At 55.6% G+C, this 26,831-nt stretch overlaps 2 protein-coding genes and 1 long non-coding RNA gene across 3 annotated transcripts in view; 1 reads left to right on the plus strand and 2 right to left on the minus strand.

Annotated features, from left to right (window-relative positions):
• LOC145530005 (uncharacterized) overlaps positions 1-26,831 on the plus strand; it is a 63,444-nt gene that overhangs the window by 8,114 nt on the left and 28,499 nt on the right. The window contains exons 3-5 of the long non-coding RNA XR_014071402.1: positions 7,199-7,310; positions 14,860-14,971; positions 22,495-22,606. This is a non-coding gene — a long non-coding RNA (uncharacterized LOC145530005). The remainder of the gene's footprint in view (positions 1-7,198; positions 7,311-14,859; positions 14,972-22,494; positions 22,607-26,831) is intronic.
• LOC145529937 (uncharacterized) lies at positions 1,699-3,487 on the minus strand. The gene is made up of 3 exons (XM_081550708.1): positions 3,325-3,487; positions 2,614-2,926; positions 1,699-2,363 (listed from the first exon to the last, which is right to left on the minus strand). The coding sequence occupies exons 1-3, from the start codon at positions 3,457-3,459 to the stop codon at positions 1,726-1,728; spliced, it is 1,086 nt and encodes a 361-aa protein (XP_081406834.1). The 5' UTR covers positions 3,460-3,487; the 3' UTR covers positions 1,699-1,725.
• Positions 8,608-11,420, minus strand: LOC145530090 (uncharacterized). The gene is made up of 4 exons (XM_081550902.1): positions 11,406-11,420; positions 10,982-11,059; positions 10,270-10,582; positions 8,608-10,019 (listed from the first exon to the last, which is right to left on the minus strand). Exons 1-4 carry the CDS (start codon positions 11,418-11,420, stop codon positions 9,382-9,384), a joined length of 1,044 nt encoding a protein of 347 aa, XP_081407028.1. The 3' UTR covers positions 8,608-9,381.

The raw sequence follows: 26,831 nt of genomic DNA on the forward strand, positions 1-26,831 counted from the left end.
CGGCCATTTGAGCTCAGGGAGGCCACTGGTGTGGCTTGTCCCTGTAGCAGGCGCCGAGGCACGCAGCCCACCCTGATTCCTGCGGGGGCCTGACTTGGGAAGTGCCATCTGGTAGCTTTGAGACTCACCAAACCAAATTGCACTGGAGAGAGGAAGGACACCTTCCTTCATCCACCCCCCACCCCCGCCGGATTCCCACATACCCTGACCCCTTTCTCTTGATTTCGGAGCCATTTCCAGAGTCCCGCTCATATGACCTCATTCGAAGTGCACTGTGGACGAGCTGCCATCTGCAGCTGCTACCACAGCAGCCAAGGGCTTTAGCTCCCGAGTACCTCCCTTCCTTTGGAACTTGGGGGCCCTCTACTCCCCACTTGCACACCACAGACCTTTGCTGAGGATTGTGGGGACCCTCACTCAGTTTGCAGCACGTTGTAGCCATCCCTGTCCTCTCAATACCTCCCTTGCCACTCAGCTTGTGAGCCCCTTTGGAGCAGCGTGGCCCACCTGGCTGCAACGGAAGAGACACAGCTGACAGTGAAACAACAGCTTAGATCTGACAGCCGGAAAGCTCTGTCAAAAGGGACCTCCCTCTTCACACCGTAGAGGCTGTAGGAGCCGCCAGGCTTTCGGAACCAGTGCTGGGGCCAAAATGACCCCACAGCCGTTTTCCTTCCTGGGGAGGGTTCTGGCTCGAGTGGGAATGGCTCAAGTCTCCTAAGGTTCTGAAAGCCCACTGTGTGCAGATTCACGGTACACAGAGAGGAGAAGGTGGAGTCCTGCCCTGGAGGTGGTCACAGCTCACGGATGAGCCAGGCAGGCAGGCAGGCAGGCAGGCAGGGCATGAGAACACCTGAGCTGCCTTCATGAGTGAATGGTGTGGGGGCAGAGGAAGAGAAGCCGGTCTGCTCCCTCATGTGGTGCCCAGGGCAGGTTGTCCCCAGAGGAAACCCTTACGACGGTGAGGACTCTCACTGCTGTTTCCCAAGGGGTTCCGTCGGTGCGTGTCTTCCCCGGAGCGGTCAGGCCGTCTCTAAAGTACACTGGCCATGGGCATTGCCTCTCCTTGGAACTTCCCACGTGTTTCTCTTTTTTATGGAACAGTGATTTTTCTAGAGGGGTTCTGGGCCACAAGGTTGTTGGGTCATTTTCTAGCCTTCTGTCGTGAAGAACGCTTTCCTGGGCGTTGGGGTGGTTTGTTGTTCCAGCTCCCTTTCTTGGCTTCTTTTGGGAGCTGGTGCAACAAGAGGAGCTCAGCCTCTGCCTTCTGGCTGAGATGTCACCCTTCAAACAGCAATGCCTGCCTGGAGATAATGATGGCATTTGCCAAAAGGGCTTCGTTTGGCACATGATATCTTGAAAGGACGTACACCGTCCTGTCAGCTATCAAAGGCTAGTTCAAATGACATAAAAATGAGAACTCTCCAATGGAGTCTTACAGTAGGTGGAGAGTCCGAAAGAAACTCCTTCAGTCATTTCACTGAGAGTCATTGATTGGGGACACCAAGAATATAGGAAGGAATGCAGAAAGAAAAGATGAAATTGTGTTCAGGATCGGGGGGAGGGATGAACAGGGCGTGCTTGCCTTGAATCCAGGCTTTGTTGGGGGGTGGGGCATAAAGATCAAACGGGTCTGAAACCACAAAGTGGTGATGGTAACACAGTATCACCAGAGTTACACAACAGTGTTCCCAAATTGCAACAATGATGAAAAAGTTTACTAACTTAACCAACAAGTTCCCAACTTAACCAACAAAAATACAGGAAACCATACAAAAAATAAAACATCACCAGAAAGGTGGAAACAAACCAAATGCAAAGCAGTTCAGGGGAAAGGAACTCCATGTCCCCTGGGGGCAGACCGAGTTGACAGCGTCCACGGTGAGCCGACAGGGATGGAGGCGGCAGAGCCGACCGCTCCCCTGGACGTGGTGTTTCCGGCAAGGGCTCTGGGTCTCTGTCCAGAGCGGGGGCTCGTTCTTCCTGCAGGGGTGGGTGAGTCATCGTCGGCGTCTGGGTGTTGCGCGGGAGCCAGGGCAGGCTCTCCCTGCCGAGGCGGTGACTCCTCCTCTGCCTCGGGTTCTCCTGCCAAAGCCCGAGCAGGTACAGGTGCACGTGGAGGTGGAGGTTCTGGCTGAGGGGGTGGGACATCAGTGCCTGGGGCTGGGGGTCCTGCAGGCACGGAGATCCGATCTGCCCGGTGTGCTGGCCAGAACCCAGCTGGCCTGGTGTCTCTGCGAGGGCAAGTCTCGGTTCTCCATCTGCCCTCGGTGGATCCCTGGGTCCTGCACCTGGAGCCACCACCTCTGTAGGGACAGGTCTGGGAAGTGGAGCCTGGTTCCAGTTGGAGGCCAGTGCTAGAGCTGGGGGAGAAGCAAAGTTTGCCCACAGGCCAGCCTTGGCATGTGCGTATCCCGGGACAGAAAGCTTCCAAGAGATTCCCAAAGAATACCCAGGGTCGGATGTCTTTTGGGACTGAAGTGTGCAAGAAGGGGGTGGGGGTGTGAGGCCAGCGCTTGCTGCAGGCCCAGCAGCATCTTTCGGGGACTCGTCCCTGTGTAGCTCAGCACCCCCTCCCCACACACTCCCGTGCACCAGCCCCAGCGTCCTCACCTCTGTGCTCTGGCGTGCTGGGCTCCAGGTCCTCCTGCTGCCTCAGAGGCTGGGGTTCTCGGGACTCTGGGTCGGAGCCGGGTGTGCTGAGCTCCGTGGCAGCCTCAGACTGGGCCGCCGGGTGTATCCTGTGTGGTGTCTCGGCAGCAGGCCTTCCCCGCCTCCGCTTCGCCCCCGGTGGGGCTGATGCCTCCGTGGGCACGCTCACCTGGAGCCTGCACTGGGCCTCAGGGGCGGGGGGGTGGTGCTCCGACCCCTCCCTCCGGGAGGTGGACGGGGTGTCCCCGTCCTCGGCCTCATCACGTGGGAAGCTCTGCAACGACAGTGACCGTCAGCCAGCCATGCTGGGACTTTTCCGAGCTGGGCCTGGCCAGTGGAGCCGCTGCTTCTGCCTGCTCGAACTTCTCTTCCCAGAAGGGTCAGAGACGTGTGTCTGCTCAGATCCCCACCCGGGAGGAAAGAGACCCACCTGAGGGTGTGAGGCCAGCCTGGGCGGCCGGCGCTGCCCGCACTCTCCCCATCCCAGCCAGCCTGCTCTCCCCTGGGGTGTGGACACAACTTGCCCGCAGGCTTCTGACCCCACATCCGCCTGGGCTTCCTTGAGGGAGACACACCCCGAGAACCCGCATCCACACACACAGGCAAAGGACCCGGTGTTTCCGGGTGGCATGGGAGAGGTGGGCTGGCCCGGCCTGGGGCTCCCCGTGTTACCTTTCTGTTTCTCCGGGCAAAGGGCCAGAGGCCTCTCGGGGGTGCCCTGAGCCAACGTCGACAGGGTGCCCACGCACACTGCCTGTGAGCTCTCCTGAGGCCCCGGCCTCTGGGCAGGGGCAAACAGCAGAACATCCTGGCAGCAAGTGATCTGGCTGGGGGCTCCTCTCCGCTCTGGAGGCCTGGATACACGGGTTGCGGGTTCTGTTGGGTTCTGTTGCCGGCAGGTGACATCATTTCCTGGGGTTCGTGCTGAGGTCCCTTCCCCAAAACTTCCCAAGGGAATCTCTGGGTTTCTGACTGCTCGACCACCCCCCTTAGGCCATGTGCAGGCACAGTGACAGCCACACAGCCCAGCCCACAGCCCTGGGGAGGCCTGGGTGCAGCCAGGGCCTGAGCTCCGAGGACCCCGCTGCTCTCAGACCAGGCTCCTTCTTCTCATAAGTGGTGTGGCCCTGGACAAGCGTATGCCCCTCAGGGTTTCCCCAGTCTCTCCATCTGCAGAGTGGGGGTCATTCTCCCATCTGCTTCCTAGGTCTGTCGGCCTACGAGCAGCTCCATGCCTTTCCACCTGGGGCCGATATCACGTGGAGCTTGTGCGCTGAGACTTCAGAAAGAAAGACTCCATCCAGGGCTGACACAGCACAGAATGGGGCAGAACGAGGCCTGGATGCGCCGTGGTACCCAGGAAAAGGCACTACCCCTCCTGAGTGTTTTGAGACCCCGCATCCAAGTTGGAGGCGCGAAAGGAAGACTCGAAGGTCTCCCTCTCTTATAGAAAAGAGTAGCCAACTTTCTGGTCCTCTGTTTCCATTGAGATTCTGTTCAAGTGTCCCAGCTCGGCTTCTGCGGGTGGCTGAGCTTCTAATGGCTCCCTGCGTTCTTGTCTTTTCCTCTCCAAACCTTCCGTCCTTTTCCCCCTTCTGGGGTGGATGGGCGCTGTCATTGCTTCTACCTTCGAGACAGATTGATGAAAAGTCTGGACCGTCGACTCCTTTCCTCTCTTTGGTTCCGTGTCTCTCTCTGTCTGTGTCCCTCTCTTTTCCCTTCTCGATTCAGTCTGTGTCTTCCTCTTTCTCTCTCGTGTGTGGATGGATGGATGCTAGGAATGCACATGTATATGATTAGATGAGGGTTATGTTTTAGGGATAGGTTAGAGGGAGAGAAAGGCTTTAGGTCGGAGTTGGTCATGGGGGAAGGGTCAAGGGTGGTGGTGGTGTTTCTTGGAATCTGAGTGCTGTGCATTCTTCGTCTCTTTCCATATGAACCCCTTCTCAGATACACCACTTGCAAGGAGTCTCTCATGTTCCGTTTCCCATCTTTTGCATTTCTGAATGCTTAGCTTCTCTGTTGTGAAGAGGTTCCATTGGATGGAAACCCATTGGCGTACTTCGTTTTCCTCTTTCCCTTACTTGAAGAGACCCATTTCTACCTCCACCCAGCAAATGGCAAGGAGACTCTGATGTTAAGGAGCCTTTGACCTACGCTTCTTTCTAGCTGTCTCATGACATCAGTCTTTAGGGTGAGGTTTTTCCCCGATATTGAGGTGGTGTGAGATCAAAACCAATAGCGTTCTTCAGATGTAGCTGTCTGGTTTTCCCATGGACATTTATTGAAGAGGCTTTCTTGTTCCCATTTGGATATTCTCCCCTTTTGTGTCAGAGATGAGTTGACCATGGATGCCGGGGTTTGTTTCTGGACCCTCAACTTTATTCCATCGATCTGGATCTGTGTGTGTTGTTGTATTCCCAATAGCATACTGTCCTGCTGCTGCCGCTGCGCCTAAGTCATTTCAGTCGTGTCTGACTCTGCGCGACCCCATGGCCTGCAGCCTACCAGGCTCCTCCGTCCAGGGCGTTTTCCAGGCAAGAGTACTGGAGTGGGTCGCCATCGCCTTCTCCGATACTCTCCTGAGGATCCTAGTTTGGTCGTCTAATTTCCTTTCACACAACCTTGGATGTCCGTATCGGGGCTTTTTCGTCGGATTGTATTGACAATTTAGGCTCTTTTCTGTTTCCGTACCCCTTTTGCAATTCTTTGTTCGGTGCGAAAATGCATTGGCATTTTGGGAGGAATAGCATCGAAGCTGTGGATTGCCTTGTGGGGCTGTGACATCATTTTCCCAATAGGAATTCTTTCAAGCCCTGAGCACAGCTTCTCTTTCCAGTGGTTGGTGTGGGCTTGATCTTCCTTCTTCCATCTCTCGCCGTTTTGTGAGAACAGGTCCTTCCTTCCCTTCTGGGTTAGATGGACTCGTGGGTATCACTTCAGTGAATGGCATTGTCAGTGGGGGTGATAATTCCCTTCTCATTGGAAGACTTTGCTGTGAGTATTAGAAATGCAAGTGATTTCTCTTCCCCTTCCTCCCTGTCCATCTCTCAGAGCCACCGGGAAACAGAGGCCTCATCCAGGGTCACACAGGCCTGAGGGAGTGCAACTAGACTGTTGTTTCTTCAGGCCCTCAGTGCTGGACATCATCCGGGATACTCTGTGTGTGTCTTCCTCAGTCTGGTGTCCCTTCAGACCTTTCCCTAGTTTTCACAGGCTTGTCGTGTTGGTGTTCTTTGACTGTTTGGAGACACATCCTTGAGAAGCTTTGTGTTTCCACTCATTCGTCTCGCGATGTATGACCTGTCTTTTGCTTCTGTAATGAGGTCTTTCCCACAGTAGATATCTTTGATTTTGCAAAGTCCACTGTATTCTCTGGGTTGTTTTGTGGGCTGCCTTTTTGTTTTGTGTGTGAAGACTCAAAGCACGTGTCCGGTTTCTGCTCATTGTTCTTCTAGATTTGTGACAAGTTTTCATGGAAACTTTGTCTAGGGATATCTGGAAGTGAACTCGGTGTAAGGTGTCAAGTCTCCATCTCCATTCATGTCATGCCCTGCAGTTTCCAATTCCCTGTTCCTGAGTGGTTTTGGAGACCTTGTGGGAAGTTTGGTTGCATCGGAGTTTGCGTTTCCACCTTGAGTAGATTCCCACTGTTCTGCCCTCAGGGACACTGTCAAGGGGGAGTGAGGAGCAGCCTGCACTTCCAGCAGTGACCACACGGTGGGGCGAGTGCTGCTCTCCCCTCTGGGAGCCCCAGGCCACAGGCATCCCAGTGAGGAGCCAGCTCTGTGCTCAGCTAAAAGGAGTTAGTCTCTCAGGAGCCTCTGAGCCCTTGCCTTTGGATCACCCAGGGTGGGCATTTGCTGTGACAGAAAAAAATTGCCCTGAATTCCATGGACGGAAGAGCCTGGCTGTGTAGAGTTCGTGAGTTGCCGTGAATCAGACACAACTGAGGACACAAAAATTCAATAGACTAAAACACTTTTTGGGGGTGGGGGGAGTGAAAGGGGGTGATGTGGGGTTTTTTGTCTTATATAATAGCCGAGGGAAATCTAGTTTAAACCTAAATTCACATAGATGGGAAAGGTATAGCTCTCCGTCACCCTATTAAAAAAAAAAAAAAACGTCTTAACTTTTCTGAAAGCTTATTTAGTAGCTTCCTTGAGCAGTTCATTGTGAAGGATTTTTTTTTTTTTTTCTGTGACATTGGCCTCATTAAAAAGTACGGTTTGCCTTTACTGGATAATTTTGTTCATTGGTTTGTTAGGGAATCTTGGTAATATTTGAGTTTCCTGGGGAGTATGGTCACATGACCTGGCCCTGGCCAATCGGTGCGTTCCACCTCCCTGGCCACTGTGATTGGCTCCGGACTGGGTCAGTGCCCAATCGGGGCCCGGGGCCGGGCCTCACGTTGGAAGCCAGGGGAAGACGAGCTCTCGTTCTGCTGGGGTAGGGGAAGGGGTGGGGCCGGGGGAGGTCAGGCTCCAGCAGTGGGAGGGGCTTGAGGTCCGCCTGCGGCAGTTGGTGACCTTCCTGCTCCCCTCAGGGCAGAGCCGCCGGCCTGAGAATGAGGGCGCTGCTGAGCCCAGGGGCTGGGATGGCCCGCTGCTGCTGTGGTCCCAGAGCTCCACCCGAGACCTGAGGGAGGCCGTCTGCCCGTGAGTCCTCTCCCGCTTGTCTGTCAGCTTGTTTGAACCATGCTGGGTTTTCTGCCCAGCTGGCTAAGGGGAGTCCCTGGAAATGCAAGGGTGTGGGTTTTGGCAGACTTCAGGGAAGACATGCCAGATGAGCCTGGGAGACTCCAGCTTAATCTGGATTCAGGAGATATCTCTTCGGGCCAGCTAGTAATTGTAGGATAAGCCTAATGAGTCTTCACAGGATGAAGAGAGTAACGTGCCAAGGTAGCAATCGATGTCCTCATTCGAGAGGATGAAGCTGGTGCTCAGAGAAGGGGGGAACTTGGCCAGAGCAAGGAGGTGTGCACCCAGACAGAACCCCCAGATGCGGCCATTTGAGCTCAGGGAGGCCACTGGTGTGGCTTGTCCCTGTAGCAGGCGCCGAGGCACGCAGCCCACCCTGATTCCTGCGGGGGCCTGACTTGGGAAGTGCCATCTGGTAGCTTTGAGACTCACCAAACCAAATTGCACTGGAGAGAGGAAGGACACCTTCCTTCATCCACCCCCCACCCCCGCCGGGTTCCCACATACCCTGACCCCTTTCTCTTGATTTCGGAGCCATTTCCAGAGTCCCGCTCATATGACCTCATTCGAAGTGCACTGTGGACGAGCTGCCATCTGCAGCTGCTACCACAGCAGCCAAGGGCTTTAGCTCCCGAGTACCTCCCTTCCTTTGGAACTTGGGGGCCCTCTACTCCCCACTTGCACACCACAGACCTTTGCTGAGGATTGTGGGGACCCTCACTCAGTTTGCAGCACGTTGTAGCCATCCCTGTCCTCTCAATACCTCCCTTGCCACTCAGCTTGTGAGCCCCTTTGGAGCAGCGTGGCCCACCTGGCTGCAACGGAAGAGACACAGCTGACAGTGAAACAACAGCTTAGATCTGACAGCCGGAAAGCTCTGTCAAAAGGGACCTCCCTCTTCACACCGTAGAGGCTGTAGGAGCCGCCAGGCTTTCGGAACCAGTGCTGGGGCCAAAATGACCCCACAGCCGTTTTCCTTCCTGGGGAGGGTTCTGGCTCGAGTGGGAATGGCTCAAGTCTCCTAAGGTTCTGAAAGCCCACTGTGTGCAGATTCACGGTACACAGAGAGGAGAAGGTGGAGTCCTGCCCTGGAGGTGGTCACAGCTCACGGATGAGCCAGGCAGGCAGGCAGGCAGGCAGGCAGGGCATGAGAACACCTGAGCTGCCTTCATGAGTGAATGGTGTGGGAGCAGAGGAAGAGAAGCCGGTCTGCTCCCTCATGTGGTGCCCAGGGCAGGTTGTCCCCAGAGGAAACCCTTACGACGGTGAGGACTCTCACTGCTGTTTCCCAAGGGGTTCCGTCGGTGCGTGTCTTCCCCGGAGCGGTCAGGCCGTCTCTAAAGTACACTGGCCATGGGCATTGCCTCTCCTTGGAACTTCCCACGTGTTTCTCTTTTTTATGGAACAGTGATTTTTCTAGAGGGGTTCTGGGCCACAAGGTTGTTGGGTCATTTTCTAGCCTTCTGTCGTGAAGAACGCTTTCCTGGGCGTTGGGGTGGTTTGTTGTTCCAGCTCCCTTTCTTGGCTTCTTTTGGGAGCTGGTGCAACAAGAGGAGCTCAGCCTCTGCCTTCTGGCTGAGATGTCACCCTTCAAACAGCAATGCCTGCCTGGAGATAATGATGGCATTTGCCAAAAGGGCTTCGTTTGGCACATGATATCTTGAAAGGACGTACACCGTCCTGTCAGCTATCAAAGGCTAGTTCAAATGACATAAAAATGAGAACTCTCCAATGGAGTCTTACAGTAGGTGGAGAGTCCGAAAGAAACTCCTTCAGTCATTTCACTGAGAGTCATTGATTGGGGACACCAAGAATATAGGAAGGAATGCAGAAAGAAAAGATGAAATTGTGTTCAGGATCGGGGGGAGGGATGAACAGGGCGTGCTTGCCTTGAATCCAGGCTTTGTTGGGGGGTGGGGCATAAAGATCAAACGGGTCTGAAACCACAAAGTGGTGATGGTAACACAGTATCACCAGAGTTACACAACAGTGTTCCCAAATTGCAACAATGATGAAAAAGTTTACTAACTTAACCAACAAGTTCCCAACTTAACCAACAAAAATACAGGAAACCATACAAAAAATAAAACATCACCAGAAAGGTGGAAACAAACCAAATGCAAAGCAGTTCAGGGGAAAGGAACTCCATGTCCCCTGGGGGCAGACCGAGTTGACAGCGTCCACGGTGAGCCGACAGGGATGGAGGCGGCAGAGCCGACCGCTCCCCTGGACGTGGTGTTTCCGGCAAGGGCTCTGGGTCTCTGTCCAGAGCGGGGGCTCGTTCTTCCTGCAGGGGTGGGTGAGTCATCGTCGGCGTCTGGGTGTTGCGCGGGAGCCAGGGCAGGCTCTCCCTGCCGAGGCGGTGACTCCTCCTCTGCCTCGGGTTCTCCTGCCAAAGCCCGAGCAGGTACAGGTGCACGTGGAGGTGGAGGTTCTGGCTGAGGGGGTGGGACATCAGTGCCTGGGGCTGGGGGTCCTGCAGGCACGGAGATCCGATCTGCCCGGTGTGCTGGCCAGAACCCAGCTGGCCTGGTGTCTCTGCGAGGGCAAGTCTCGGTTCTCCATCTGCCCTCGGTGGATCCCTGGGTCCTGCACCTGGAGCCACCACCTCTGTAGGGACAGGTCTGGGAAGTGGAGCCTGGTTCCAGTTGGAGGCCAGTGCTAGAGCTGGGGGAGAAGCAAAGTTTGCCCACAGGCCAGCCTTGGCATGTGCGTATCCCGGGACAGAAAGCTTCCAAGAGATTCCCAAAGAATACCCAGGGTCGGATGTCTTTTGGGACTGAAGTGTGCAAGATGGGGGTGGGGGTGTGAGGCCAGCGCTTGCTGCAGGCCCAGCAGCATCTTTCGGGGACTCGTCCCTGTGTAGCTCAGCACCCCCTCCCCACACACTCCCGTGCACCAGCCCCAGCGTCCTCACCTCTGTGCTCTGGCGTGCTGGGCTCCAGGTCCTCCTGCTGCCTCAGAGGCTGGGGTTCTCGGGACTCTGGGTCGGAGCCGGGTGTGCTGAGCTCCGTGGCAGCCTCAGACTGGGCCGCCGGGTGTATCCTGTGTGGTGTCTCGGCAGCAGGCCTTCCCCGCCTCCGCTTCGCCCCCGGTGGGGCTGATGCCTCCGTGGGCACGCTCACCTGGAGCCTGCACTGGGCCTCAGGGGCGGGGGGGTGGTGCTCCGACCCCTCCCTCCGGGAGGTGGACGGGGTGTCCCCGTCCTCGGCCTCATCACGTGGGAAGCTCTGCAACGACAGTGACCGTCAGCCAGCCATGCTGGGACTTTTCCGAGCTGGGCCTGGCCAGTGGAGCCGCTGCTTCTGCCTGCTCGAACTTCTCTTCCCAGAAGGGTCAGAGACGTGTGTCTGCTCAGATCCCCACCCGGGAGGAAAGAGACCCACCTGAGGGTGTGAGGCCAGCCTGGGCGGCCGGCGCTGCCCGCACTCTCCCCATCCCAGCCAGCCTGCTCTCCCCTGGGGTGTGGACACAACTTGCCCGCAGGCTTCTGACCCCACATCCGCCTGGGCTTCCTTGAGGGAGACACACCCCGAGAAACCCGCATCCACACACACAGGCAAAGGACCCGGTGTTTCCGGGTGGCATGGGAGAGGTGGCCTGGCCCGGCCTGGGGCTCCCCGTGTTACCTTTCTGTTTCTCCGGGCAAAGGGCCAGAGGCCTCTCGGGGGTGCCCTGAGCCAACGTTGACAGGGTGCCCACGCACACTGCCTGTGAGCTCTCCTGAGGCCCCGGCCTCTGGGCAGGGGCAAACAGCAGAACATCCTGGCAGCAAGTGATCTGGCTGGGGTCTCCTCTCCGCTCTGGAGGCCTGTATACCCGGGTTGCGGGTTCTGTTGGGTTCTGTTGCCGGCAGGTGACATCATTTCCTGGGGTTCGTGCTGAGGTCCCTTCCCCAAAACTTCCCAAGGGAATCTCTGGGTTTCTGACTGCTCGACCACCCCCCTTAGGCCATGTGCAGGCACAGTGACAGCCACACAGCCCAGCCCACAGCCCTGGGGAGGCCTGGGTGCAGCCAGGGCCTGAGCTCCGAGGACCCCACTGCTCTCAGACCAGGCTCCTTCTCATAAGTAGTGTGGCCCTGGACAAGCGTATGCCCCTCAGGGTTTCCCCAGTCTCTCCATCTGGAGAGTGGGGGTCATTCTCCCATCTGCTTCCTAGGTCTGTCGGCCTACGAGCAGCTCCATGCCTTTCCACCTGGGGCCGATATCACGTGGAGCTTGTGCGCTGAGACTTCAGAAAGAAAGACTCCATCCAGGGCTGACACAGCACAGAATGGGGCAGAACGAGGCCTGGATGCGCCGTGGTACCCAGGAAAAGGCACTACCCCTCCTGAGTGTTTTGAGACCCCGCATCCAAGTTGGAGGACCGAAAGGAAGACTCGAAGGTCTCCCTCTCTTATAGAAAAGAGTAGCCAACTTTCTGGTCCTCTGTTTCCATTGAGATTCTGTTCAAGTGTCCCAGCTCGGCTTCTGCGGGTGGCTGAGCTTCTAATGGCTCCCTGCGTTCTTGTCTTTTCCTCTCCAAACCTTCTGTCCTTTTCCCCCTTCTGGGGTGGATGGGCGCTGTCATTGCTTCTACCTTCGAGACAGATTGATGAAACGTCTGGACCATCGACTCCTTTCCTCTCTTTGGTTCCGTGTCTCTCTCTGGCTGTGTCCCTCTCTTTTCCCTTCTCGATTCAGTCTGTGTCTTCCTCTTTCTCTCTCGTGTGAGGATGGATGGATGCTAGGAATGCACATGTATATGATTAGATGAGGGTTATGTTTTAGGGATAGGTTAGAGGGAGAGAAAGGCTTTAGGTCGGAGTTGGTCATGGGGGAAGGGTCAAGGGTGGTGGTGGTGTTTCTTGGAATCTGAGTGCTGTGCGTTCTTCGTCTCTTTCCATATGAACCCCTTCTCAGATACACCACTTGCAAGGAGTCTCTCATGTTCCGTTTCCTATCTTTTGCATTTCTGAATGCTTAGCTTCTCTGTTGTGAAGAGGTTCCATTGGATGGAAACCCATTGGCGTACTTCGTTTTCCTCTTTCCCTTACTTGAAGAGACCCATTTCTACCTCCGCCCAGCAAATGGCAAGGAGACTCTGATGTTAAGGAGCCTTTGACGTACGCTTCTTTCTAGCTGTCTCATGACATCAGTCTTTAGGGTGAGGTTTTTCCCCGATATTGAGGTGGTGTGAGATCAAAACCAATAGCGTTCTTCAGATGTAGCTGTCTGGTTTTCCCATGGACATTTATTGAAGAGGCTTTCTTGTTCCCATTTGGATATTCTCCCCTTTTGTGTCAGAGATGAGTTGACCATGGATGCCGGGGTTTGTTTCTGGACCCTCAACTTTATTCCATCGATCTGGATCTGTGTGTGTTGTTGTATTCCCAATAGCATACTGTCCTGCTGCTGCCGCTGCGCCTAAGTCACTTCAGTCGTGTCTGACTCTGTGCGACCCCATGGCCTGCAGCCTACCAGGCTCCTCCGTCCAGGGCGTTTTCCAGGCAAGAGTACTGGAGTGGGTCGCCATCGCCTTCTCCGATACTCTCCTGAGGATCCTAGTTTGGTCGTCTAATTTCCTTTCACACAACCTTGGATGTCCGTATCGGGGCTTGTATTGACAATTTGTCGGATTGTATTGACAATTTAGGCTCTTTTCTGTTTCCGTACCCCTTTTGCAATTCTTTGTTCGGTGCGAAAATGCATTGGCATTTTGGGAGGAATAGCATCGAAGCTGTGGATTGCCTTGTGGGGCTGTGACATCATTTTCCCAATAGGAATTCTTTCAAGCCCTGAGCACAGCTTCTCTTTCCAGTGGTTGGTGTGGGCTTGATCTTCCTTCTTCCATCTCTCGCCGTTTTGTGAGAACAGGTCCTTCCTTCCCTTCTGGGTTAGATGGACTCGTGGGTATCACTTCAGTGAATGGCATTGTCAGTGGGGGTGATAATTCCCTTCTCATTGGAAGACTTTGCTGTGAGTATTAGAAATGCAAGTGATTTCTCTTCCCCTTCCTCCCTGTCCATCTCTCAGAGCCACCGGGAAACAGAGGCCTCATCCAGGGTCACACAGGCCTGAGGGAGTGCAACTAGACTGTTGTTTCTTCAGGCCCTCAGTGCTGGACATCATCCGGGATACTCTGTGTGTGTCTTCCTCAGTCTGCTGTCCCTTCAGACCTTTCCCTAGTTTTCACAGGCTTGTCGTGTTGGTGTTCTTTGTCTGTTTGGAGACACATCCTTGAGAAGCTTTGTGTTTCCACTCATTCGTCTCGCGATGTATGACCTGTCTTTTGCTTTTGTAATGAGGTCTTTCCCACAGTAGATATCTTTGATTTTGCAAAGTCCACTGTATTCTCTGGGTTGTTTTGTGGGCTGCCTTTTTGTTTTGTGTGTGAAGACTCAAAGCACGTGTCCGGTTTCTGCTCATTGTTCTTCTAGATTTGTGAGAAGTTTTCACGGAAACTTTGTCTAGGGATAACTGGAAGTGAACTCGGTGTAAGGTGTCAAGTCTCCATCTCCATTCATGTCATGCCCTGCAGTTTCCAATTCCCTGTTCCTGAGTGGTTTTGGAGACCTTGTGGGAAGTTTGGTTGCATCGGAGTTTGCGTTTCCACCTTGAGTAGATTCACACTGTTCTGCCCTCAGGGACACTGTCAAGGGGGAGTGAGGAGCAGCCTGCACTTCCAGCAGTGACCACACGGTGGGGCGAGTGCTGCTCTCCCCTCTGGGAGCCCCAGGCCACAGGCATCCCAGTGAGGAGCCAGCTCTGTGCTCAGCTGAAAGGAGTTAGTCTCTCAGGAGCCTCTGAGCCCTTGCCTTTGGATCACCCAGGGTGGGCATTTGCTGTGACAGAAAAAAATTGCCCTGAATTCCATGGACGGAAGAGCCTGGCTGTGTAGAGTTCGTGAGTTGCCGTGAATCAGACACAACTGAGGACACAAAAACTCAATAGACTAAAACACTTTTTGGGGGTGGGGGGAGTGAAAGGGGGTGATGTGGGGTTTTTTGTCTTATATAATAGCCGAGGGAAATCTAGTTTAAACCTAAATTCACATAGATGGGAAAGGTATAGCTCTCCGTCACCCTATTAAAAAAAAAAAAAAAAAGTCTTAACTTTTCTGAAACCTTATTTAGTAGCTTCCTTGAGCAGTTCATTGTGAAGGATTTTTTTTTTTTTCTGTGACATTGGCCTCATTAAAAAGTACGGTTTGCCTTTACTGGATAATTTTGTTCATTGGTTTGTTAGGGAATCTTGGTAATATTTGAGTTTCCTGGGGAGTATGGTCACATGACCTGGCCCTGGCCAATCGGTGTGTTCCACCTCCCTGGCCACTGTGATTGCTCCGGACTGGGGCAGTGCCCAATCGGGGCCCGGGGCCGGGCCTCACGTTGGAAGCCAGGGGAAGACGAGCTCTCGTCCTGCTGGGGTAGGGGAAGGGGTGGGGCCGGGGGAGGTCAGGCTCCAGCAGTGGGAGGGGCTTGAGGTCCGCCTGCGGCAGTTGGTGACCTTCCTGCTCCCCTCAGGGCAGAGCCGCCGGCCTGAGAATGAGGGCGCTGCTGAGCCCAGGGGCTGGGATGGCCCGCTGCTGCTGTGGTCCCAGAGCTCCACCCGAGACCTGAGGGAGGCCGTCTGCGCGTGAGTCCTCTCCCGCTTGTCTGTCAGCTTGTTTGAACCATGCTGGGTTTTCTGCCCAGCTGGCTAAGGGGAGTCCCTGGAAATGCAAGGGTGTGGGTTTTGGCAGACTTCAGGGAAGACATGCCAGATGAGCCTGGGAGACTCCAGCTTAATCTGGATTCAGGAGATATCGCTTCGGGCCAGCTAGTAATTGTAGGATAAGCCTAATGAGTCTTCACAGGATGAAGAGAGTAACGTGCCAAGGTAGCAATCGATGTCCTCATTCGAGAGGATGAAGCTGGTGCTCAGAGAAGGGGGGAACCTGGCCAGAGCAAGGAGGTGTGCACCCAGACAGAACCCCCAGATCCGGCCATTGGAGCTCAGGGAGGCCACTGGTGTGGCTTGTCCCTGTAGCAGGCGCCGAGGCACGCAGCCCACCCTGATTCCTGCGGGGGCCTGACTTGGGAAGTGCCATCTGGTAGCTTTGAGACTCACCAAACCAAATTGCACTGGAGAGAGGAAGGACACCTTCCTTCATCCACCCCCCACCCCCGCCGGATTCCCACATACCCTGACCCCTTTCTCTTGACTTCGGAGCCATTTCCAGAGTCCCGCTCATATGACCACATTCGAAGTGCACTGTGGACGAGCTTCCATCTGCAGCTGCTACCACAGCAGCCAAGGGCTTCAGCTCCCGAGTACCTCCCTTCCTTTGGAACTTGGGGGCCCTCTACTCCCCACTTGCACACCACAGACCTTTGCTGAGGATTGTGGGGACCCTCACTCAGTTTGCAGCACGTTGTAGCCATCCCTGTCCTCTCAATACCTCCCTTGCCACTCAGCTTGTGAGCCCCTTTGGAGCAGCGTGGCCCACCTGGCTGCAACGGAAGAGACACAGCTGACAGTGAAACAACAGCTTAGATCTGACAGCCGGAAAGCTCTGTCAAAAGGGACCTCCCTCTTCACACCGTAGAGGCTGTAGGAGCCGCCAGGCTTTCGGAACCAGTGCTGGGGCCAAAATGACTCCACAGCCGTTTTCCTTCCTGGGGAGGGTTCTGGCTCGAGTGGGAATGGCTCAAGTCTCCTAAGGTTCTGAAAGCCCACTGTGTGCAGATTCACGGTACACAGAGAGGAGAAGGTGGAGTCCTGCCCTGGAGGTGGTCACAGCTCACGGATGAGCCAGGCAGGCAGGCAGGCAGGCAGGGCATGAGAACACCTGAGCTGCCTTCATGAGTGAATGGTGTGGGGGCAGAGGAAGAGAAGCCGGTCTGCTCCCTCATGTGGTGCCCAGGGCAGGTTGTCCCCAGAGGAAACCCTTACGACGGTGAGGACTCTCACTGCTGTTTCCCAAGGGGTTCCGTCGGTGCGTGTCTTCCCCGGAGCGGTCAGGCCGTCTCTAAAGTACACTGGCCATGGGCATTGCCTCTCCTTGGAACTTCCCACGTGTTTCTCTTTTTTATGGAACAGTGATTTTTCTAGAGGGGTTCTGGGCCACAAGGTTGTTGGGTCATTTTCTAGCCTTCTGTCGTGAAGAACGCTTTCCTGGGCGTTGGGGTGGTTTGTTGTTCCAGCTCCCTTTCTTGGCTTCTTTTGGGAGCTGGTGCAACAAGAGGAGCTCAGCCTCTGCCTTCTGGCTGAGATGTCACCCTTCAAACAGCAATGCCTGCCTGGAGATAATGATGGCATTTGCCAAAAGGGCTTCGTTTGGCACATGATATCTTGAAAGGACGTACACCGTCCTGTCAGCTATCAAAGGCTAGTTCAAATGACATAAAAATGAGAACTCTCCAATGGAGTCTTACAGTAGGTGGAGAGTCCGAAAGAAACTCCTTCAGTCATTTCACTGAGAGTCATTGATTGGGGACACCAAGAATATAGGAAGGAATGCAGAAAGAAAAGATGAAATTGTGTTCAGGATCGGGGGGAGGGATGAACAGGGCGTGCTTGCCTTGAATCCAGGCTTTGTTGGGGGGTGGGGCATAAAGATCAAACGGGTCTGAAACCACAAAGTGGCGATGGTAACACAGTATCACCAGTTACACAACAGTGTTCCCAAATTGCAACAATGATGAAAAAGTTTACTAATCCCAACTTAACCAACAAAAATACAGGAAACCATACAAAAAATAAAACATCACCAGAAAGGTGGAAACAAACCAAATGCAAAGCAGTTCAGGGGAAAGGAACTCCATGTCCCCTGGGGGCAGACCGAGTTGACAGCGTCCACGGTGAGCCGACAGGGATGGAGGCGGCAGGGCCGACCGCTCCCCTGGACGTGGTGTTTCCGGCAAGGGCTCTGGGTCTCTGTCCAGAGCGGGGGCTCGTTCTTCCTGCAGGGGTGGGTGAGTCATCGTCGGCGTCTGGGTGTTGCGCGGGAGCCAGGGCAGGCTCTCCCTGCCGAGGCGGTGACTCCTCCTCTGCCTCGGGTTCTCCTGCCAAAGCCCGAGCAGGTACAGGTGCACGTGGAGGTGGAGGTTCTGGCTGAGGGGGTGGGACATCAGTGCCTGGGGCTGGGGGTCCTGCAGGCACGGAGATCCGATCTGCCCGGTGTGCTGGCCAGAACCCAGCTGGCCTGGTGTCTCTGCGAGGGCAAGTCTCGGTTCTCCATCTGCCCTCGGTGGATCCCTGGGTCCTGCACCTGGAGCCACCACCTCTGTAGGGACAGGTCTGGGAAGTGGAGCCTGGTTCCAGTTGGAGGCCAGTGCTAGAGCTGGGGGAGAAGCAAAGTTTGCCCACAGGCCAGCCTTGGCATGTGCGTATCCCGGGACAGAAAGCTTCCAAGAGATTCCCAAAGAATACCCAGGGTCGGATGTCTTTTGGGACTGAAGTGTGCAAGAAGGGGGTGGGGGTGTGAGGCCAGCGCTTGCTGCAGGCCCAGCAGCATCTTTCGGGGACTCGTCCCTGTGTAGCTCAGCACCCCCTCCCCACACACTCCCGTGCACCAGCCCCAGCGTCCTCACCTCTGTGCTCTGGCGTGCTGGGCTCCAGGTCCTCCTGCTGCCTCAGAGGCTGGGGTTCTCGGGACTCTGGGTCGGAGCCGGGTGTGCTGAGCTCCGTGGCAGCCTCAGACTGGGCCGCCGGGTGTATCCTGTGTGGTGTCTCGGCAGCAGGCCTTCCCCGCCTCCGCCTCGCCCCCGGTGGGGCTGATGCCTCCGTGGGCACGCTCACCTGGAGCCTGCACTGGGCCTCAGGGGCGGGGCGGTGGTGCTCCGACCCCTCCCTCCGGGAGGTGGACGGGGTGTCCCCGTCCTCGGCCTCATCACGTGGGAAGCTCTGCAACGACAGTGACCGTCAGCCAGCCATGCTGGGACTTTTCCGAGCTGGGCCTGGCCAGTGGAGCCGCTGCTTCTGCCTGCTCGAACTTCTCTTCCCAGAAGGGTCAGAGACGTGTGTCTGCTCAGATCCCCACCCGGGAGGAAAGAGACCCACCTGAGGGTGTGAGGCCAGCCTGGGCGGCCGGCGCTGCCCGCACTCTCCCCATCCCAGCCAGCCTGCTCTCCCCTGGGGTGTGGACACAACTTGCCCGCAGGCTTCTGACCCCACATCCGCCTGGGCTTCCTTGAGGGAGACACACCCCGAGAAACCCGCATCCACACACACAGGCAAAGGACCCAGTGTTTCCGGGTGGCATGGGAGAGGTGGGCTGGCCCGGCCTGGGGCTCCCCGTGTTACCTTTCTGTTTCTCCGGGCAAAGGGCCAGAGGCCTCTCGGGGGTGCCCTGAGCCAACTTCGACAGGGTGCCCACGCACACTGCCTGTGAGCTCTCCTGAGGCCCCGGCCTCTGGGCAGGGGCAAACAGCAGAACATCCTGGCAGCAAGTGATCTGGCTGGGGGCTCCTCTCCGCTCTGGAGGCCTGGATACACGGGTTGCGGGTTCTGTTGGGTTCTGTTGCCGGCAGGTGACATCATTTCCTGGGGTTCGTGCTGAGGTCCCTTCCCCAAAACTTCCCAAGGGAATCTCTGGGTTTCTGACTGCTCGACCACCCCCCTTAGGCCATGTGCAGGCACAGTGACAGCCACACAGCCCAGCCCACAGCCCTGGGGAGGCCTGGGTGCAGCCAGGGCCTGAGCTCCGAGGACCCCACTGCTCTCAGACCAGGCTCCTTCTTCTCATAAGTGGTGTGGCCCTGGACAAGCGTATGCCCCTCAGGGTTTCCCCAGTCTCTCCATCTGCAGAGTGGGGGTCATTCTCCCATCTGCTTCCTAGGTCTGTCGGCCTACGAGCAGCTCCATGCCTTTCCACCTGGGGCCGATATCACGTGGAGCTTGTGCGCTGAGACTTCAGAAAGAAAGACTCCATCCAGGGCTGACACAGCACAGAATGGGGCAGAACGAGGCCTGGATGCGCCGTGGTACCCAGGAAAAGGCACTCCCCCTCCTGAGTGTTTTGAGACCCCGCATCCAAGTTGGAGGCGCGAAAGGAAGACTCGAAGGTCTCCCTCTCTTATAGAAAAGAGTAGCCAACTTTCTGGTCCTCTGTTTCCATTGAGATTCTGTTCAAGTGTCCCAGCTCGGCTTCTGCGGGTGGCTGAGCTTCTAATGGCTCCCTGCGTTCTTGTCTTTTCCTCTCCAAACCTTCCGTCCTTTTCCCCCTTCTGGGGTGGATGGGCGCTGTCATTGCTTCTACCTTCGAGACAGATTGATGAAACGTCTGGACCGTCGACTCCTTTCCTCTCTTTGGTTCCGTGTCTCTCTCTGTCTGTGTCCCTCTCTTTTCCCTTCTCGATTCAGTCTGTGTCTTCCTCTTTCTCTCTCGTGTGTGGATGGATGGATGCTAGGAATGCACATGTATATGATTAGATGAGGGTTATGTTTTAGGGATAGGTTAGAGGGAGAGAAAGGCTTTAGGTCGGAGTTGGTCATGGGGGAAGGGTCAAGGGTGGTGGTGGTGTTTCTTGGAATCTGAGTGCTGTGCATTCTTCGTCTCTTTCCATATGAACCCCTTCTCAGATACACCACTTGCAAGGAGTCTCTCATGTTCGGTTTCCCATCTTTTGCATTTCGGAATGCTTAGCTTCTCTGTTGTGAAGAGGTTCCATTGGATGGAAACCCATTGGCGTACTTCGTTTTCCTCTTTCCCTTACTTGAAGAGACCCATTTCTACCTCCGCCCAGCAAATGGCAAGGAGACTCTGATGTTAAGGAGCCTTTGACCTACGCTTCTTTCTAGCTGTCTCATGACATCAGTCTTTAGGGTGAGGTTTTTCCCCGATATTGAGGTGGTGTGAGATCAAAACCAATAGCGTTCTTCAGATGTAGCTGTCTGGTTTTCCCATGGACATTTATTGAAGAGGCTTTCTTGTTCCCATTTGGATATTCTCCCCTTTTGTGTCAGAGATGAGTTGACCATGGATGCCGGGGTTTGTTTCTGGACCCTCAACTTTATTCCATCGATCTGGATCTGTGTGTGTTGTTGTATTCCCAATAGCATACTGTCCTGCTGCTGCCGCTGCGCCTAAGTCATTTCAGTCGTGTCTGACTCTGCGCGACCCCATGGCCTGCAGCCTACCAGGCTCCTCCGTCCAGGGCGTTTTCCAGGCAAGAGTACTGGAGTGGGTCGCCATCGCCTTCTCCGATACTCTCCTGAGGATCCTAGTTTGGTCGTCTAATTTCCTTTCACACAACCTTGGATGTCCGTATCGGGGCTTTTCCGTCGGATTGTATTGACAATTTAGGCTCTTTTCTGTTTCCGTACCCCTTTTGCAATTCTTTGTTCGGTGCGAAAATGCATTGGCATTTTGGGAGGAATAGCATCGAAGCTGTGGATTGCCTTGTGGGGCTGTGACATCATTTTCCCAATAGGAATTCTTTCAAGCCCTGAGCACAGCTTCTCTTTCCAGTGGTTGGTGTGGGCTTGATCTTCCTTCTTCCATCTCTCGCCGTTTTGTGAGAACAGGTCCTTCCTTCCCTTCTGGGTTAGATGGACTCGTGGGTATCACTTCAGTGAATGGCATTGTCAGTGGGGGTGATAATTCCCTTCTCATTGGAAGACTTTGCTGTGAGTATTAGAAATGCAAGTGATTTCTCTTCCCCTTCCTCCCTGTCCATCTCTCAGAGCCACCGGGAAACAGAGGCCTCATCCAGGGTCACACAGGCCTGAGGGAGTGCAACTAGACTGTTGTTTCTTCAGGCCCTCAGTGCTGGACATCATCCGGGATACTCTGTGTGTGTCTTCCTCAGTCTGGTGTCCCTTCAGACCTTTCCCTAGTTTTCACAGGCTTGTCGTGTTGGTGTTCTTTGACTGTTTGGAGACACATCCTTGAGAAGCTTTGTGTTTCCACTCATTCGTCTCGCGATGTATGACCTGTCTTTTGCTTTTGTAATGAGGTCTTTCCCACAGTAGATATCTTTGATTTTGCAAAGTCCACTGTATTCTCTGGGTTGTTTTGTGGGCTGCCTTTTTGTTTTGTGTGTGAAGACTCAAAGCACGTGTCCGGTTTCTGCTCATTGTTCTTCTAGATTTGTGACAAGTTTTCATGGAAACTTTGTCTAGGGATAACTGGAAGTGAACTCGGTGTAAGGTGTCAAGTCTCCATCTCCATTCATGTCATGCCCTGCAGTTTCCAATTCCCTGTTCCTGAGTGGTTTTGGAGACCTTGTGGGAAGTTTGGTTGCATCGGAGTTTGCGTTTCCACCTTGAGTAGATTCACACTGTTCTGCCCTCAGGGACACTGTCAAGGGGGAGTGAGGAGCAGCCTGCACTTCCAGCAGTGACCACACGGTGGGGCGAGTGCTGCTCTCCCCTCTGGGAGCCCCAGGCCCCAGGCATCCCAGTGAGGAGCCAGCTCTGTGCTCAGCTGAAAGGAGTTAGTCTCTCAGGAGCCTCTGAGCCCTTGCCTTTGGATCACCCAGGGTGGGCATTTGCTGTGACAGAAAAAAATTGCCCTGAATTCCATGGACGGAAGAGCCTGGCTGTGTAGAGTTCGTGAGTTGCCGTGAATCAGACACAACTGAGGACACAAAAATTCAATAGACTAAAACACTTTTTGGGGGTGGGGGGAGTGAAAGGGGGTGATGTGGGGTTTTTTGTCTTATATAATAGCCGAGGGAAATCTAGTTTAAACCTAAATTCACATAGATGGGAAAGGTATAGCTCTCCGTCACCCTATTAAAAAAAAAAAAAAAAGTCTTAACTTTTCTGAAAGCTTATTTAGTAGCTTCCTTGAGCAGTTCATTGTGAAGGATTTTTTTTTTTTTCTGTGACATTGGCCTCATTAAAAAGTACGGTTTGCCTTTACTGGATAATTTTGTTCATTGGTTTGTTAGGGAATCTTGGTAATATTTGAGTTTCCTGGGGAGTATGGTCACATGACCTGGCCCTGGCCAATCGGTGCGTTCCACCTCCCTGGCCACTGTGATTGGCTCCGGACTGGGGCAGTGCCCAATCGGGGCCCGGGGCCGGGCCTCACGTTGGAAGCCAGGGGAAGACGAGCTCTCGTTCTGCTGGGGTAGGGGAAGGGGTGGGGCCGGGGGAGGTCAGGCTCCAGCAGTGGGAGGGGCTTGAGGTCCGCCTGCGGCAGTTGGTGACCTTCCTGCTCCCCTCAGGGCAGAGCCGCCGGCCTGAGAATGAGGGCGCTGCTGAGCCCAGGGGCTGGGATGGCCCGCTGCTGCTGTGGTCCCAGAGCTCCACCCGAGACCTGAGGGAGGCCGTCTGCCCGTGAGTCCTCTCCCGCTTGTCTGTCAGCTTGTTTGAACCATGCTGGGTTTTCTGCCCAGCTGGCTAAGGGGAGTCCCTGGAAATGCAAGGGTGTGGGTTTTGGCAGACTTCAGGGAAGACATGCCAGATGAGCCTGGGAGACTCCAGCTTAATCTGGATTCAGGAGATATCTCTTCGGGCCAGCTAGTAATTGTAGGATAAGCCTAATGAGTCTTCACAGGATGAAGAGAGTAACGTGCCAAGGTAGCAATCGATGTCCTCATTCGAGAGGATGAAGCTGGTGCTCAGAGAAGGGGGGAACTTGGCCAGAGCAAGGAGGTGTGCACCCAGACAGAACCCCCAGATCCGGCCATTGGAGCTCAGGGAGGCCACTGGTTTGGCTTGTCCCTGTGGCAGGGGCCGAGGCACGCAGCCCACCCTGATTCCTGCGGGGGCCTGACTTGGGAAGTGCCATCTGGTAGCTTTGAGACTCACCAAACCAAATTGCACTGGAGAGAGGAAGGACACCTTCCTTCATCCACCCCCCACCCCCGCCGGATTCCCACATACCCTGACCCCTTTCTCTTGATTTCGGAGCCCTTTCCAGAGTCCCGCTCATATGACCTCATTCGAAGTGCACTGTGGACGAGCTGCCATCTGCAGCTGCTACCACAGCAGCCAAGGGCTTTAGCTCCCGAGTACCTCCCTTCCTTTGGAACTTGGGGGCCCTCTACTCCCCACTTGCACACCACAGACCTTTGCTGAGGATTGTGGGGACCCTCACTCAGTTTGCAGCACGTTGTAGCCATCCCTGTCCTCTCAATACCTCCCTTGCCACTCAGCTTGTGAGCCCCTTTGGAGCAGCGTGGCCCACCTGGCTGCAACGGAAGAGACACAGCTGACAGTGAAACAACAGCTTAGATCTGACAGCCGGAAAGCTCTGTCAAAAGGGACCTCCCTCTTCACACCGTAGAGGCTGTAGGAGCCGCCAGGCTTTCGGAACCAGTGCTGGGGCCAAAATGACCCCACAGCCGTTTTCCTTCCTGGGGAGGGTTCTGGCTCGAGTGGGAATGGCTCAAGTCTCCTAAGGTTCTGAAAGCCCACTGTGTGCAGATTCACGGTACACAGAGAGGAGAAGGTGGAGTCCTGCCCTGGAGGTGGTCACAGCTCACGGATGAGCCAGGCAGGCAGGCAGGCAGGCAGGCAGGGCATGAGAACACCTGAGCTGCCTTCATGAGTGAATGGTGTGGGGGCAGAGGAAGAGAAGCCGGTCTGCTCCCTCATGTGGTGCCCAGGGCAGGTTGTCCCCAGAGGAAACCCTTACGACGGTGAGGACTCTCACTGCTGTTTCCCAAGGGGTTCCGTCGGTGCGTGTCTTCCCCGGAGCGGTCAGGCCGTCTCTAAAGTACACTGGCCATGGGCATTGCCTCTCCTTGGAACTTCCCACGTGTTTCTCTTTTTTATGGAACAGTGATTTTTCTAGAGGGGTTCTGGGCCACAAGGTTGTTGGGTCATTTTCTAGCCTTCTGTCGTGAAGAACGCTTTCCTGGGCGTTGGGGTGGTTTGTTGTTCCAGCTCCCTTTCTTGGCTTCTTTTGGGAGCTGGTGCAACAAGAGGAGCTCAGCCTCTGCCTTCTGGCTGAGATGTCACCCTTCAAACAGCAATGCCTGCCTGGAGATAATGATGGCATTTGCCAAAAGGGCTTCGTTTGGCACATGATATCTTGAAAGGACGTACACCGTCCTGTCAGCTATCAAAGGCTAGTTCAAATGACATAAAAATGAGAACTCTCCAATGGAGTCTTACAGTAGGTGGAGAGTCCGAAAGAAACTCCTTCAGTCATTTCACTGAGAGTCATTGATTGGGGACACCAAGAATATAGGAAGGAATGCAGAAAGAAAAGCTGAAATTGTGTTCAGGATCGGGGGGAGGGATGAACAGGGCGTGCTTGCCTTGAATCCAGGCTTTGTTGGGGGGTGGGGCATAAAGATCAAACGGGTCTGAAACCACAAAGTGGTGATGGTAACACAGTATCACCAGAGTTACACAACAGTGTTCCCAAATTGCAACAATGATGAAAAAGTTTACTAACTTAACCAACAAGTTCCCAACTTAACCAACAAAAATACAGGAAACCATACAAAAAATAAAACATCACCAGAAAGGTGGAAACAAACCAAATGCAAAGCAGTTCAGGGGAAAGGAACTCCATGTCCCCTGGGGGCAGACCGAGTTGACAGCGTCCACGGTGAGCCGACAGGGATGGAGGCGGCAGAGCCGACCGCTCCCCTGGACGTGGTGTTTCCGGCAAGGGCTCTGGGTCTCTGTCCAGAGCGGGGGCTCGTTCTTCCTGCAGGGGTGGGTGAGTCATCGTCGGCGTCTGGGTGTTGCGCGGGAGCCAGGGCAGGCTCTCCCTGCCGAGGCGGTGACTCCTCCTCTGCCTCGGGTTCTCCTGCCAAAGCCCGAGCAGGTACAGGTGCACGTGGAGGTGGAGGTTCTGGCTGAGGGGGTGGGACATCAGTGCCTGGGGCTGGGGGTCCTGCAGGCACGGAGATCCGATCTGCCCGGTGTGCTGGCCAGAACCCAGCTGGCCTGGTGTCTCTGCGAGGGCAAGTCTCGGTTCTCCATCTGCCCTCGGTGGATCCCTGGGTCCTGCACCTGGAGCCACCACCTCTGTAGGGACAGGTCTGGGAAGTGGAGCCTGGTTCCAGTTGGAGGCCAGTGCTAGAGCTGGGGGAGAAGCAAAGTTTGCCCACAGGCCAGCCTTGGCATGTGCGTATCCCGGGACAGAAAGCTTCCAAGAGATTCCCAAAGAATACCCAGGGTCGGATGTCTTTTGGGACTGAAGTGTGCAAGAAGGGGGTGGGGGTGTGAGGCCAGCGCTTGCTGCAGGCCCAGCAGCATCTTTCGGGGACTCGTCCCTGTGTAGCTCAGCACCCCCTCCCCACACACTCCCGTGCACCAGCCCCAGCGTCCTCACCTCTGTGCTCTGGCGTGCTGGGCTCCAGGTCCTCCTGCTGCCTCAGAGGCTGGGGTTCTCGGGACTCTGGGTCGGAGCCGGGTGTGCTGAGCTCCGTGGCAGCCTCAGACTGGGCCGCCGGGTGTATCCTGTGTGGTGTCTCGGCAGCAGGCCTTCCCCGCCTCCGCTTCGCCCCCGGTGGGGCTGATGCCTCCGTGGGCACGCTCACCTGGAGCCTGCACTGGGCCTCAGGGGCGGGGGGGTGGTGCTCCGACCCCTCCCTCCGGGAGGTGGACGGGGTGTCCCCGTCCTCGGCCTCATCACGTGGGAAGCTCTGCAACGACAGTGACCGTCAGCCAGCCATGCTGGGACTTTTCCGAGCTGGGCCTGGCCAGTGGAGCCGCTGCTTCTGCCTGCTCGAACTTCTCTTCCCAGAAGGGTCAGAGACGTGTGTCTGCTCAGATCCCCACCCGGGAGGAAAGAGACCCACCTGAGGGTGTGAGGCCAGCCTGGGCGGCCGGCGCTGCCCGCACTCTCCCCATCCCAGCCAGGCTGCTCTCCCCTGGGGTGTGGACACAACTTGCCCGCAGGCTTCTGACCCCACATCCGCCTGGGCTTCCTTGAGGGAGACACACCCCGAGAAACCCGCATCCACACACACAGGCAAAGGACCCGGTGTTTCCGGGTGGCATGGGAGAGGTGGGCTGGCCCGGCCTGGGGCTCCCCGTGTTACCTTTCTGTTTCTCCGGGCAAAGGGCCAGAGGCCTCTCGGGGGTGCCCTGAGCCAACGTTGACAGGGTGCCCACGCACACTGCCTGTGAGCTCTCCTGAGGCCCCGGCCTCTGGGCAGGGGCAAACAGCAGAACATCCTGGCAGCAAGTGATCTGGCTGGGGGCTCCTCTCCGCTCTGGAGGCCTGGATACCCGGGTTGCGGGTTCTGTTGGGTTCTGTTGCCGGCAGGTGACATCATTTCCTGGGGTTCGTGCTGAGGTCCCTTCCCCAAAACTTCCCAAGGGAATCTCTGGGTTTCTGACTGCTCGACCACCCCCCTTAGGCCATGTGCAGGCACAGTGACAGCCACACAGCCCAGCCCACAGCCCTGGGGAGGCCTGGGTGCAGCCAGGGCCTGAGCTCCGAGGACCCCGCTGCTCTCAGACCAGGCTCCTTCTTCTCATAAGTGGTGTGGCCCTGGACAAGCGTATGCCCCTCAGGGTTTCCCCAGTCTCTCCATCTGCAGAGTGGGGGTCATTCTCCCATCTGCTTCCTAGGTCTGTCGGCCTACGAGCA

Source organism: Giraffa tippelskirchi, chromosome 12 (assembly GCF_054371585.1).
Source record: "Giraffa tippelskirchi isolate mGirTip1 chromosome 12, T2T-mGirTip1v1.2.pri, whole genome shotgun sequence".
Taxonomy (NCBI): domain Eukaryota; kingdom Metazoa; phylum Chordata; class Mammalia; order Artiodactyla; family Giraffidae; genus Giraffa; species Giraffa tippelskirchi.